At 48.6% G+C, this 13,041-nt stretch overlaps 1 protein-coding gene across 6 annotated transcripts in view; it reads left to right on the top strand.

The window, feature by feature from the left end:
• Positions 1–13,041, top strand: part of SLC45A4 (solute carrier family 45 member 4) — a 128,943-nt gene that overhangs the window by 36,716 nt on the left and 79,186 nt on the right. For 3 of the 6 annotated variants that reach the window (XR_011543277.1, XR_011543276.1, XM_070631095.1), the window contains exon 2: positions 6,907–7,537. The exons of the other annotated variants lie outside the window; for them this stretch is intronic. Coding sequence is in view for 1 of the 3 variants with exons in the window: in XM_070631095.1 (XP_070487196.1) it covers positions 7,297–7,537 (241 nt within the window). In the remaining 2 variants the exon portion in view is untranslated. The remainder of the gene's footprint in view (positions 1–6,906; positions 7,538–13,041) is intronic. 6 annotated transcript variants of the gene reach the window in all.

Below are 13,041 nucleotides of genomic sequence, written 5' to 3'. Positions count from 1 at the left end.
TCACTGAATTTTGTAATTGTGTTGCTATCGAACATTGTGACTATTATGCAGAATCTCAAACTTGAACCAAAATTTGGGGTCCTTGTCAAAAATTATTCTGCACTTAACTTTGTGATGACATTAAGTTTACAGCCAGCTTTTCCACATAGCAAATTGTAGGAAGTCACGTGTTTTGGCATCAGTTATCCTGAAATTAGAAACAGGACAATAGAGGAAGTTGTTGATGGGAACAATCGCAGTTTCACTTGTCTGAGTGCATGTGCAAATCATAACCAAGCTGTTGTCCCTGAAGCCTCAGCCGGCACGAGAGCCGGGCCAGGAATGGTCCCAGGGATGGTCCTTCTGTGCTCCGGAAAACCTGTCTGAAAAGTGGTTTCTTTTGGTCTTTGGAATAGAAGATACTGGAATAGGTCACACCTTAAACTTCTCTACACTTTTCAATAACCAGGGGAGGCTGTTGGGAGAAGAGACTTGCCTGTGCTTTCTGGAAGGAGTGGTCTGTCTGTCTGAAATTGCTTCAGTGTGTTGCCGTGCTGTGGCCTGGGTATTTTAAATTACGTGCTTCAGAAGAAAACATCTTAATGTTTTTAGATATTATAGTGAATGCGCTCGCATTTATATAAAATAGCTTCCTTAAAGAACACAGTTTGCGTGCCGTAAGGAGATTACTTTGTGGATGTCATTTTATGGGCAGTAGGCCGGGCTTTCTGGTATCCGATGGTTCTCTAGATGTGATGACACACGGCACCCAGGTGCTTGCTGATGGGAGAGCAGCCCGGAGGCTGCCCCGCATGCTCCTGCCTTTTCTCACAGCTTCTTTCCTTTCCTTTCCTGTGAGGCCCTCATGGAATGGGGCCCTAGAAATAGAATAAGTGCAGAGGCTATAAAAAGAAGGATTTCAAACTTTTTCAGAGCCTTTGTGCCCAGGAACTGTGCAGCCATGTGCTGCAGGGGTCCTTTTCTGCACCCCCGAACAAGCGCTGCTGGGGTTTAGTTAAACTCAGACTGAGAGGGACCCTGAGTTCAGCCTCGAGGAGGTGGCTGCGCAGGTTCCACACAGTGTACCCGTGAGCTTTGGGACGGACTCCTCCATTAAGCTGGTGGGGACTGTGCATATTTTGGTTAGTAGGTTTGTTGTTAATTTGGTTGTAGTCCTCTTTTTGTCCCTTCTGACTCAGACAATTAAGGAATTACATTATCAAATTAAAATATAAAAACCAATAGCCTTAATTAGATGGGAAGGGACACATGGGGACTTTGCAGGGTATTGGAAATGTTCTGCATCTTGATAATAAATTTCTCAAAACTGACTGAATGGTGCATTTTCACTGCATGTAAATTACACCTGGGGAAATACACCAGCACTTAGTAGCCTTCATGTGTGCAGATCAGCCAGGCAGAAAATAGAAGGGAAGAGAAAATCCCATTTACAGTGGCCACGAAAAAAATAAACTGATTAGGAAAAAACTTAACGAGAAAGTGCAAAGCCTGTCTAAGGAGTCCTTTGAAATTCTCCCAAAAGGCTCCGGGGCCGGCAACTCGGGGGGTACTTGGAAGGGTGGAGCAGCTGCCTCCTTCTGACAGGGCAGACAGCAGCCTGAGGGTGGTGCGTCTCCCTAAGCTGATTTATGAAGTTAATGGGATTTCAATATAAATACCAATAAAGATTTTTGTGCTTTTTTTCCCAGAGCTAGGCAAGCTCTTAAAGTTCCTGTGCTCATAAAGTTCTTTCAAATAAACCTGCAGGAGTAAGTAAGAAAATGCTGGGAGAAGCCGCTTGTCGTTGGACGTGGGCAGACGGGCATGCTCGTAGAACAGAATAGGAAACTGAGAAATAAACCCAAGCACAGCTGGAAATTTGATATATGGTACGGGAAAAATCTCAAAGTGCTGGGAATGGACTTATAAGTAAATCCTATTGACAAGCTGGATGGCCGTTGGGAAGAGGAAGAGTGGCTCCTAACCTCACACTATATGGGGAATATGGGAGCTGATGGCCTTCTTGAACATTCTACGGCCTGACCCAGAGTCACATCAGAATGTGCCGGGGCGTTTCCCACATGCTGTGGACCCGGGAACCCACCCTTCAGCTGTGGCTCTTCAGCGGAAATGCTCGCACTGGCTCTTCAGCATGAACCCTTAGACCTCTGGCTCTCGTTCGGGGTGGCCAATGCCCAGGCTGGATCACTGTGGTCCTCTCTGTTCTCTCCCCTCCCAGCCCCATGGTTTAGATCTTTAGGCACCCATTCACTCCTTGACAAAGGTGTTATGACCCTTATTTCTAAGGTATGATGCTTAAACTTTATTTTTAAACGGTTTTGTGGTATCCCCTAAAATGCTTATAAAATCCCCAGGGCTTTGCAGAATTAGCAGCGTCTGCAGACAGAGGCTGTGCCAAGTGAGCTCCTGCTGATGAGCAGTTGTCTTCACGGTGCCTGACTTTAAACTGGGTTAGTCACATCAATGTGTATCTTTGAAGAAATCCAGCGCTCACTAACGTGAGTTGATTTTTTGTTAGTCAGTTGAGCCTTACTTAAAATTACTGTTTGGAAAGGTGCCTCAACGCTTTTGAAAAGCTCAGCTTGCCCTTGGGGATTTTGGTAGCTGGTGTGGGTGTCACCAGCGTAGCTTGAGACTGCTCCGTGGCTCAGTTTGTAGAGCTGTGAGACGCTGGGTAGACTTCTGTGCTGACTGACTGCTGCTTGAGACCCAGACGAACCGAAGATGCTAACGGTGACAGTGAAGTTCCCCGTGTAAGACCTGTTCGTGGCACCACTGTGTTTGCGCTGTTGAGGAAGGGGAGCCGCGCTAATGCCTGGACTGCTTGAGTAGCAGGTGAACCGCACGCTATGCTCCCACCGCTTCATGAGCGTGCTGTGAGGCTAGACCCTGGCAGCCGGCCACCCAAGGGCCTGGGTGGTGGGCGTGGGGGTGGCTTTCCAGTGCAGACAGTCCCGAGGACGCGCTGGTTGGCTGGTTATCATCATTCATTCATTCATTTGTTCATTCTCTCAGTAACCTCACTGGGCTCCTGCCATATGGCCAGGCACAGTGGGGGATGTGACAGCAGATGACAGCTGGGGGATGGGATCCCCCACGGGAGCTCCTCACTGCCTGGGGCAGGACTGTGTTCCCCAAGCGCAGTTGCTGGAAGAGCCCTTTGCACAAGGGGGACATCTGCTCTGCAGGCGAGGGCTGAGCCTGGAGAAGAGTTTTGAGGGTGTGGGGCTTGAGCTGAAGGTGGGAGAGCCAAGGGGTGGAGCAGGAGACCGGACTGGGAGAGCTGGCAGGGCCAGATTAAAGGGCGAGGGTGAGAGCCGTGGGCAGGCCGAGGTTAGCTGGGTGAGCTCTGGGAGAGAGAGTAAAGGGCACAGCGAGAGGGAGGCAGGCATCCTGCCCTGAAGGATGGTTCGTTCCCTCTGCCACCCAGAAACAGTGTCAGGACAGGAGCTAGACTGCGGACTGAGTCACAGCACTGTCCCAGGCGGGGGCCCTCGAGACGCGTGCCACAGCCTGTGGCAGGTTTCCCTCTTTGAGAAGACTGTGCACGGGCCAAGGTTGAAGTGGGACCTGTGTGTGCATCTAGAAATGCAGGTTCCCTGGACCGTTAGCCTAACTCAGGGGCACTGGAGGTGTGGAACAGATCTGCTGATGAGCTAGGCGGCTGCGCTGGCTGGGCAGTGGCTGCCTGCCCCTGACTGAGCGCGTGGAGACGCACAGGTGAGGGAGGTCCTGGCCCTGGGGAAGCCCCGTGAGCTGGACTGTCCAGCTGCTTGTCTCCCTCCTCTTCTCTCGCTCTTCCAAAGACCGACCTGGGACCATTTTCAGAAATGCAGTAGGGAGCTCCAGACATTTAAGAGTAATTCAAATGTGGTAGCTGACTTTCCATTTTAGAGGAGACCCTCTTGTGCTGATCTGATGGCTCTGTGAGCGTGCACCTTCGCTCCCTAAGAGCCCAGTTCTCTACACCCCTCAGCTTTCCAGGTAAGAGAGACATCCTGCTTAGGGCTCTTAGCCGATTCCTCGGACGTCTCAGCAGACGCAGCCGGAGGCCTGTGATGAGCACCCGGAGTCTGAGCAGATGGGCAGGAGGCCACGACGGTTGGCTTTCTTTACAGCTCCCAGCGGTTCTTACTCTACTTTCTTGTTGAAGATAAGCTACCCAGAAATGCCACTCCCTGTGGAGGAGGCGAGTTGACTGGCGAGGGAGGAGCTCGCACCCTTTTCCCTCCTACAGACCTGACCCTAGAGACCACCCCCCCTTCGCGGGGGCCTGCAGCTTGAGCTCACCTGCATTTCCCTGTTCTGCTTTGAACAGACTGCCGATTCAGTAAAAAAAGTGGTAGTGAAGTTGAATTTGTAATGATGGTCTCGTTGATTGATTCAAAATGTGCTAAGAGTTTCAGCATTTTTAAAGAAAACTTTTTTCCTTTTTATTAATACCCTTAGAACAGAGTTTCTCAGCCTTGGCACGGTTGACATTTTGGGCTGGGTCACTCGCTGCTGGGGGCCGTCCTGTGCACTGTAGGATGCTGCGCAGCACCCATGGCCCCCCCCCATGAGATGCAGTAGCACCCCCCACCCAAGCTGTGACAACTAAAAATGTCTCCAGGCCTTGCCCAGTGTCCCCGGGGGTGCAGAACTGTCCCCATTTGAGAACCGTTGCCTTAAAATAATTGGAGTGTACTTGCTACAGAGCTTTATTGCCTGATTTTTGGCTGTTGCTGAAATGACTCTTTGCAGAGACTGCTTCACTCAGACTTGAGTCTCGGGATGGATACAGTGGTGGGACGGGGGCAGAGAGACAGGAGAGTTTGGCGTTCATAATTAAGTCGTTAGGATTTCTTAGAAAACTGGTTACTGTTGTTCCTGCCAAAAGCCCAGCTGATCAATTTAGACTCTTTTTTTTGAGGAAGATTGGCCCTGAGCGAACTGCTGCCAATCCTCCTCTTTTTGCTGAGGAAGACTGGCCCTGAGCTAACATCTGTGCCCATCTTCCTCTACTTTATATGTGGGACGCCTGCCACAGCATGGCTTGCCAAGAGGTGTCATATCCGCACCCAGGATTCAAACCAGCGAACCCCGGGCCACCGAAGCGGAACGTGCGCGTGTAACCACTGCACCACCGGGCCGGCCCCTAATTTAGACTTCTAAATCATGTCTGGATACACTTTTGTCACATAAAAATGATCCATCCTATCTGGTGGAAAAGGCATTTAAAAATCATTGACCCTATCTTGGTGTAAGATTGACAAAAAGGAAGAGCGTGACGTTTTTGTCTTAGGAATCACATGAAAGGTGGGCTGGAGGAAGAGCAGGAGAAGGTTGGGGATTTAACACCGGCTGATTTTTTTTATATGATTTTTTTTTACTTTGTATATGTTAAAATAGTTTCATAGTAAGTTTTTAAAGAAGATTGTAGGAGGGTGACAGTTTGGAAACACTGGTTTTAATTGAGATATTAATTATATGCTAGAGGACACTTGGTAAATTTGGGAGAAATCTCAAGAAAGGGCTGCAGTGTGGAATTGTAGTGAAATTTGGGGCACACCCGAGGCAAATGTACAGGGAGGAGTGCTTGGACCTGTGATTCCCAGGGAAGATTCAATTGCAGCCAGAAAAAGAATGTGAGAAGGCGCTGGAACGCTGGAATTGCGAGTGGGGGCCTCGGGGAGCCTCCGGCGGGGAGCAGCTCCAGCTTCGCCCAGCAGCCAAGCTGGGACCCACCGCCGCAGGGCTCCCGAGGGGGGACCGAATGAAGACGACCCGCAGTTTCTGGTCCCTTCTGGGGAGAAAGAGAGAAGGGGCTAATTCAGATCATCTTTGGTGAACTGAACATAAACTAGAAATATTTGTATTTAAACCAGTTGTGAAACCTTTTTGGTAAGGTATCAGCTCACAGACCTACCTTAATATAAAACGTGGACACCGTTTTGTGTGATTTCAAGGTCACCTATTTGAGTGCACTTCTGATTGAACGGAGCCCCGGGGCCTGGAGGCCCGAGTCTGGAAGGGGCAGCTGTGTGCCTGCGTCCTGGATCTTCCTTGCATGGCAGAGAGGGACCTCATCTTCTGAAAGCCCTTCTAAGGGAACGTTTCTAGTTAAGATTCTTAGCACTCGACGCTTTCCTGTGGGGCGTTCATCCAGGTGGAGAATACGTCGCCAAGCCGGGTCACAGGGCCCAGGACGGTGGAACAGAGCGCTGGGGGGCAGGGTTGCACAGCCCCCTGGGAATGCTATGTGCAGGTCGGGAGTCCGGGAACCCCTAGGCCTGGTATTCAGGTCTTGGAATCTGAAGAGGTCAAGGCCGCTCCGCTGGAGACGGCCCACTGTCTGACTCCAGCCGCCTTTGGGTGGGCATTGAAGCTCCCTCTTCAGGCGGCACATCGCCCCATTCCTGCTCCGCCTAGCTCCCACTGTGCGCTTTCCTCCTCCGCCTCTCCAGGCAGCATCTCCTTTCCTTTTTCACTCTTTCCCTGCCTCCCCAGCCCCTCCACCCTCACTCCCCATCCTGATATTTGCGGACCTCAAGGGGCCCCAGACGCCCTCCTGGCGCAGGGTCCCCGCCGCCTGCCTGGGCCCGCTGGCCGTACGTGGGGAGAGCGGGCACTTTGCGCTCCGCTTCTCTGTCTGCTCACTGCCCCTGGCCAGGCTTCCCTTGGCTGTCTCTCTCTGTCCTGCCCAGGATTAAATTCCATACAAAAAACGTTTCTCTAGAAATTAGGGTTTGTTTTTTCCACAGACGACTCAGAATAAGCACAGAGAACTGAGGCAATCCGAGGTCCGTGGTCTCCTAAGTGACCGCCGGCCAGTCCCATGGGGTGCCCAGATTGCTAGGGGGTGGCAGGCCGCAGGGTGGCCGCCCCCGTCTGACTCTCCGGTGGGGTTGTTTTCCTCTTTTGCAGATCAGCCAGTCACTCGATGGGGAGCAACGGTGGACCACCTTTTTGTGTCACCTTCCCACCTCTCTGTAGCAAGAAAAATAACTTCAGCACCTCTTCAATAATAATGATGAAACTGGTATTAACTGAATGGCAATTATGGATTTTTAACTCTAATTCGCAGTAAACCAGCAAGCCATATGTTTCAAATCCAACCAAAAATCATTTTGTTTTGCTGCGTGTCTCATCTGATTGTGAGAAGTTGTGAGATATCTGTTTGTACAAAGAGGAATATAAGTATTACTTGCCGGAGAAACACAACTGAAGCAGAGAGAGAAGACGTCTTAATTTATCCTTAAAGATATCTGATAGTCTTATTTATATAGAGTAAATATATATATATTTTTGGTGGTAATGAAAATGGCTCCGCAGAATGCCGACTCAGAATCTATGCAAGGTCAAGAGTCACCTGTGCCCCTCCCGGCCCTGCAGAGACACGGAAGCTCGGCGGAGGCCCGCGATGAGACCGGCAGTGAGGGCTCCATAGACCGGGTCCCCGTGCGCCTGTGGGTCATGCACGGGGCCGTGATGTTTGGCAGGGAGTTCTGTTACGCCATGGAGACGGCGTTGGTCACGCCGATCCTGTTGCAGATTGGTAAGTCGGCCTGCACCCTCGGAGGCCTTAGCACGGAGCATCGGCGTAGGCGGTGCGAACACACGTGCGAACATCGGCACGCGGAGCACGCACCACGGGCCGAGAAGCGTCAAGAGCCCTGGGAACTGGTGTCCTGGTTTCTCTCCCTCCAGCCTGCTCTGGCCGTTTCCTCCCGTTGTAAACGGGCTGGGGAGGGGGTGGTCCTCAGATGCTGACGTGGAGTGACGAGTTTCGGCAAGATGGTGGTTGAGTGTTTGCGTGTGTGCAGTCGGCGGTGATGAGTTGTAACTGCGCAAGCGCCCTTCTCCCTCGAGGTGCCTGCTGCGGTGCCCCAGCCCTCCTGGACGTGGTCGCCAGGTGTGTCATCCTGGGCCAGCTGGCGAACCTCCCTGCATGTCACTCAGCTCCCTCTCGTAAAGTGAGGGTAGCTGTGGAGCAGCCCCTCGTTGGGCAGGAGGCTTAGCACAATGCCTGGCTGTAGGAAACACTGAATAACTATTTTCTTTATTATTAGCTGATGGCCATTGTTGTTGACTTAAATCTGAGTTTATTGTGGACTTTAAGTGGCTGAATGACGGGGTATTCCCAGAAATACTGTAATTCACAGTCACACTCAGGTTAGCATTACCAAGCGTAGTCTGTGAAAACACTGCTGTCCCTTCCAGATGACCACTGGGGGTGCCTTAGACCCTAAGAATTTTGTTGCAGTGTTTCAGTTTTCCCTGTTGTCTAAAGAAGTTTAAAAATCTGTAATTTTCCAACTTGTAAGAGATCTGGGTCAGGGGCCAAGCTATGTAAAAGCATCAGTTTCATTCTAGAATTCCACATGTGCCTAGTAAAATATTTTTAAAATCTACTTACTCTGTTTGTTCTAGGAATGTTTCTTCAAACATAATAAAGCGTTTCTTATTTGGTGAGCTCTAACTAAACCCCACTGTTTGGAGCAGTTAGTTTAAGTGTATGGATCTGAAGAATGCAGCGTTTCCTTCAGTTATGAGCGGGTCCACTGGCCCCGCTGCCGTCAGAGAGCACAGACTTCATCTCCCATTGGCTGTGGCAGGTGGCTAGAAATTCCGCTTATGCTCATGGCCGTTTCAAGTCACAGCAGTTCCTGTACCCACGTCTGCACCTTGTCGTTTAACATGTTAATAAAGAAGCATGCATATTATTCTATTTGGGTTGCTGTATTTCAACATGTTTTTCCCTTTGTAATCCTGTGTTTTATTTCCCATCTTTAAAAATATTGTCCTGAGAAGGCTTCACAAGGCCCCAGACCGGGGAGAGCCTTTTCTGGAGAGCTTGGGATTGTGGAGTGTGGATAGCATAGGCCACTGTTCCCTTCTTCATCTCTGTATTCGTCATCTCTGCATTTCTTCTGCTCACATTCCTGCAGTGCTCGCTGCATGTCAGCGCACTGGGGGTGGACAGGACGCCACGTCTGCCCTGTCTGATGGTTGAGGGGGTGGACGGGACCAGTGAGCGCTGCTCTCACGGTGCTGTGAGAGGGAGGAACGGGGGAGATGCAGACCCCTGGAGGGAGTTATGCCCGCCCCGTCCAGGCCGGCTGGGGAGCCTCGCATAGCGGGCGGCTCGGGGTGGCAGTGGGGAGAGGGCACCTCGAGAGAGAAAGGCTTGGTGTGTTCAGGAAACTGGGCCAGACCCTAGGGAGGGAGAAGTACAGTGGCAGTTAATTATCCTATGCTTTTGTTTTGTCCCCTCGTTGTAAGGACCTGGGTTTGGCATGGCAGTTGAGGTCATTACAAAAGCAGTTGTAACTAAGCCGAGGTGGGTAGAATCAGGTGCCCGTATTCAGTTTATGGATCACCTCTTACGGTTATGGTGACAAAGACAAAATTCAGAATCTCTGGTCACTGAGAAATAAGTTGATACCATAAATAGAGATTTGGGAGCTGTTCCTGCCCAGTTTTCTTTGTGATGCGTTATGTGTATCACAGCTTAGAACCTTAGCACTAACATGGCTCCTTGGAATTTTCACACTTTAAGGTTGGGAGTCTCAATTTCCGTACAACTTGGTGCATTTCATTGTTTAGTTTTGAGTATTTAACGTATGACACGAAACTTGTATCGATTTTAGATAGTCTGGGATAATACATAATATATTTTACTGCGTAGTATAATACGTATGCTATATACTAAAGCTAGCTTTCAAAAGTTGTAGGTACGTCTGTTCCATATAAACGTTCAGAAACAATGCCTGAAAACGGGAGAATTGTAGTAAATAGGTGGCTGTGGCAGGCTGACCCTAGGGGATAAGTGACCCTTACTGACCCTGAGCAGTGCACAGCCGTGTTCAGCAGGAGAGCCGGGTTGGTGGATGGGGGTATTTCCCAGGTTAAAGGGATGGTGCTCAACGAGAGTTGTTCCCAGATGGGCTTTCATTCAGTCCAGATGACACGGACCCGAGTTATGTCTCAGGGTCGCACTTCAGTTACGCTCATAGGGCCAGTACACTGATCAGCATTTTCTCTGGTTTGAGTCTGTTTCTTTAAAAGTTGTCTACCTTACCCAGAGGCACAGTGTTTATTATTGGATTTTGTGTATTAATAATTATTGAAGCTGGTCTTGAAATAGTAACATTCTCCCAGTCTAAGTGGGCAGTTTGATCCGCTTGATAGAGGTCTGCAGTAGTCCAGCAGCCAACACGCTTCAGGCCGGGAATATTTTCTTTACCCGAAAGGCTCCCTAGTGGCCCCTCACGTGGCACCCCCAGCCACCCCCGGCCTGCCTGGGTCCCAGTTTTGCCCTTTCTGGAATTCTGTATAAATGGAATCGCACCTGTGTAGTCTGGTGTCACTGATGTAACGTTTGCTTTTGTGGTGGATTCCTCCATTCCTACTGCACAAATCAGTACTTCATTCCTTTTCAGTGCTGACTGGTGGTCCCCTGAATGGACATATCCCCTCATCTCTCCATTCATCCGCTGATGGAATCTGGGTGGTTTCCATTTGGGGGCTTTTATAAATAAAGCTGCTCTGAGCATTCGCCTGCAAGTCTGTGTGGCCCTGTGTCTCATTTCTCGTGAGTAGATGCCCAGGAGTGGGATTGCTGGTCGCACGGTGAGTACAGGTTTCCTTACATAGGAGAAAACCATTCCCTCTAGCAGTTCAGGAGGTCCTGAACTCCTGCATCCTTACGTTTCCCCAGTGAATACTGATGTTGAGCGTCTTTTCATGTGCTTATCAGGCATTCGTGTGTTTTCTTAGGTGAAATGTGGGTGCAGAATTTTTGCTTTTCAAGTTATCATCGCGTTACAAGAGTTCTTTATCCATTCTTGATAAGAGTCCTTTATCAGATACAAGTCTGCAAATATCTTACCCCAGTCTGTGGTTTCCTTTTCATTATCTTAATGGTATCTTAAAAGCAAAAGTTTTTAATTTAGATGAAATTTGGCACGTCGATATTTTTCTCCTTTTTTAACTAAGAAATCTTGGCCTGGCGCAAGGTCGTAATGATTTTCTCTTGTTTTCTTCCAGGAGTTTTATAGTTTTAGCTCTCAAATTTACGTCTGTGATCCATTTTGAATGAATTTTTGTGTACAATAGGAGTTGAAGGGTCCTCGTTCCCTTTGGCATGGAATCCACTTGTTCCAGCACCATTTGTAAAAAGACTATCCTTTCGCATTGAATTCCATGCGCCTTTGCCGGCAGTTAACTGACCCCATATGTGTGAGTCTGTTTCTAGACTCTGTTCTTTTCCAGTGATCTAGTCGTCTGTCCTCAATACCACAGTGCCTTGATTACTCTAGCTTTGTAGTGCATCTTGAAATTAGGAAATATCGGTTCTCTGACTTGATTTTACTCTTTAAAACTTATTTTGGTTCTTTTAGGTCCTTCGCTTTTCCATATAAATTTTAGAATTAGCAATTTCTACCAAAAAAAAAAAGCCTGTTGGGTTTTTATTGGAATTGCATTGAATCTATAGATTAATTTAGAATTGACATCTTAGTATTGAATCCTCCAATCCATGAACATGGTATATTGTCTCCATACGTTTAGGTCTTCACTTTCTCCTAGAAATGTTTTGTGATTTTCAGTTTGTAGGTCTCACACATATTTTGTTAAGTTTATCCGTAAGTGTTTAATTTTGTTATGCTGTTGTACTGTTTTAACTTCAGTTTCTGAGGGTAAATCACTATATGAAAATATAGCAATATTTTTACATTGACCTTGTTTCCTGCCATCTTGCTAAACTCACTTGTTAGTCTTTAGTAGCTTTTAATGTCTGTAAGGTCTGGAGTGATGCTCCCTCTCCCCCCCATATTGGTAATTTATATCATGTCTTTATTGCTTGATCAGTCTGGTTAAAGACTTATCAATGTTATTGATCTTTGCAAAGACTCAGCTGTTTTTTTTCATTGATTTCTCTATTGTTTGTCCATTTCCTATTTCATTAATTTATGTTCATTTTTTTCTTCTGCCTACTTTGGTTTTAATAGGATCTTTTTCTAGTTTCTTAAGGTCAAGCTTGGAGCACGGTTTTTTAGATTTCTCCTTCCGAATAAAAGCATTTACTAGAAATTATTTTATTCCTAATAAATAAAAGCGCTGTTACCCAGAGAGGTCAAGGAGTATAAATGCAATCCCAGAGTCCCCGGGGTCCCTGCTGTGGTCAGCAGCCTCTGCGATGCCCCAGTGATCCCCACCCCCTGTATGCAGTCCCCTGCTCTGAGGTTAAACTGAAGTTAAAACAGTACAACAGCATAACAAAGTTAAACACTTACGGATAAACTTAACAAAATATTTTCTTTTAACCAACAATATGCCAACAGTGAGGGGATGTCACTTCTGTGACTAAGGTACTAAAGATCGTGACTTCCATCGGTTCGGAAAGCGCTTTCCTGCCTCGTTGGCTTGTACGCGCTGATGAATCCAGCTGCCTTCTTGGAGAGACCCGTGTGGCAGAGCCTGAGGGAGGCCTGCAGCCAGCAGCCAGTGAGGGCCTGAGGCTCTCCACCTGCGATAACCGGCTCCTCCCGTCAGTGGAGCTGGTGAGCCCAGCAGCACGTCTTCCCCTCGTGAGCCTTGAGATGACCACGGCCCTGGGAGACACCCTGAGCCCGACCACCCAGTCAAGCCCGGCTTCTTGACCCACAGAAACTGTGAGATGATAATGTTGTAAGCCACTATGTGGCATGTGATTTGTTGTATGTGTGAGTTATACGTATACTATCTATTAAAAGGTAGCTGTTGAAAGTTGTAGGAACCTCTGTTCCATAGAAGCTTCCAGAAATAATGATTGAAAATGGGAGAATTGTAGTAAATAGGTGGCTGTGGCAGGCTGACCCTAGGGGATAAGTGACCCTTACTGACCCTGAGCAGTGCACAGCCGTGTTCAGCAGGAGAGCCGGGTTGGTGGATGGGGGTATTTCCCAGGTTAAAGGGATGGTGCTCAACGAGAGTTGTTCCCAGATGGGCTTTCAGTCCAGACGACAAGGGCACGAGTTATGTCTCAGGGTCGCACTTCAATGACACTCATAGAGCCAG

Source organism: Equus przewalskii, chromosome 8 (assembly GCF_037783145.1).
Source record: "Equus przewalskii isolate Varuska chromosome 8, EquPr2, whole genome shotgun sequence".
Classification (NCBI taxonomy): Eukaryota; Metazoa; Chordata; class Mammalia; order Perissodactyla; family Equidae; genus Equus; species Equus przewalskii.
The sequence above is the reverse complement of the archived record's forward strand: the minus strand, read 5'-3'. Positions and strand labels throughout refer to the sequence as shown.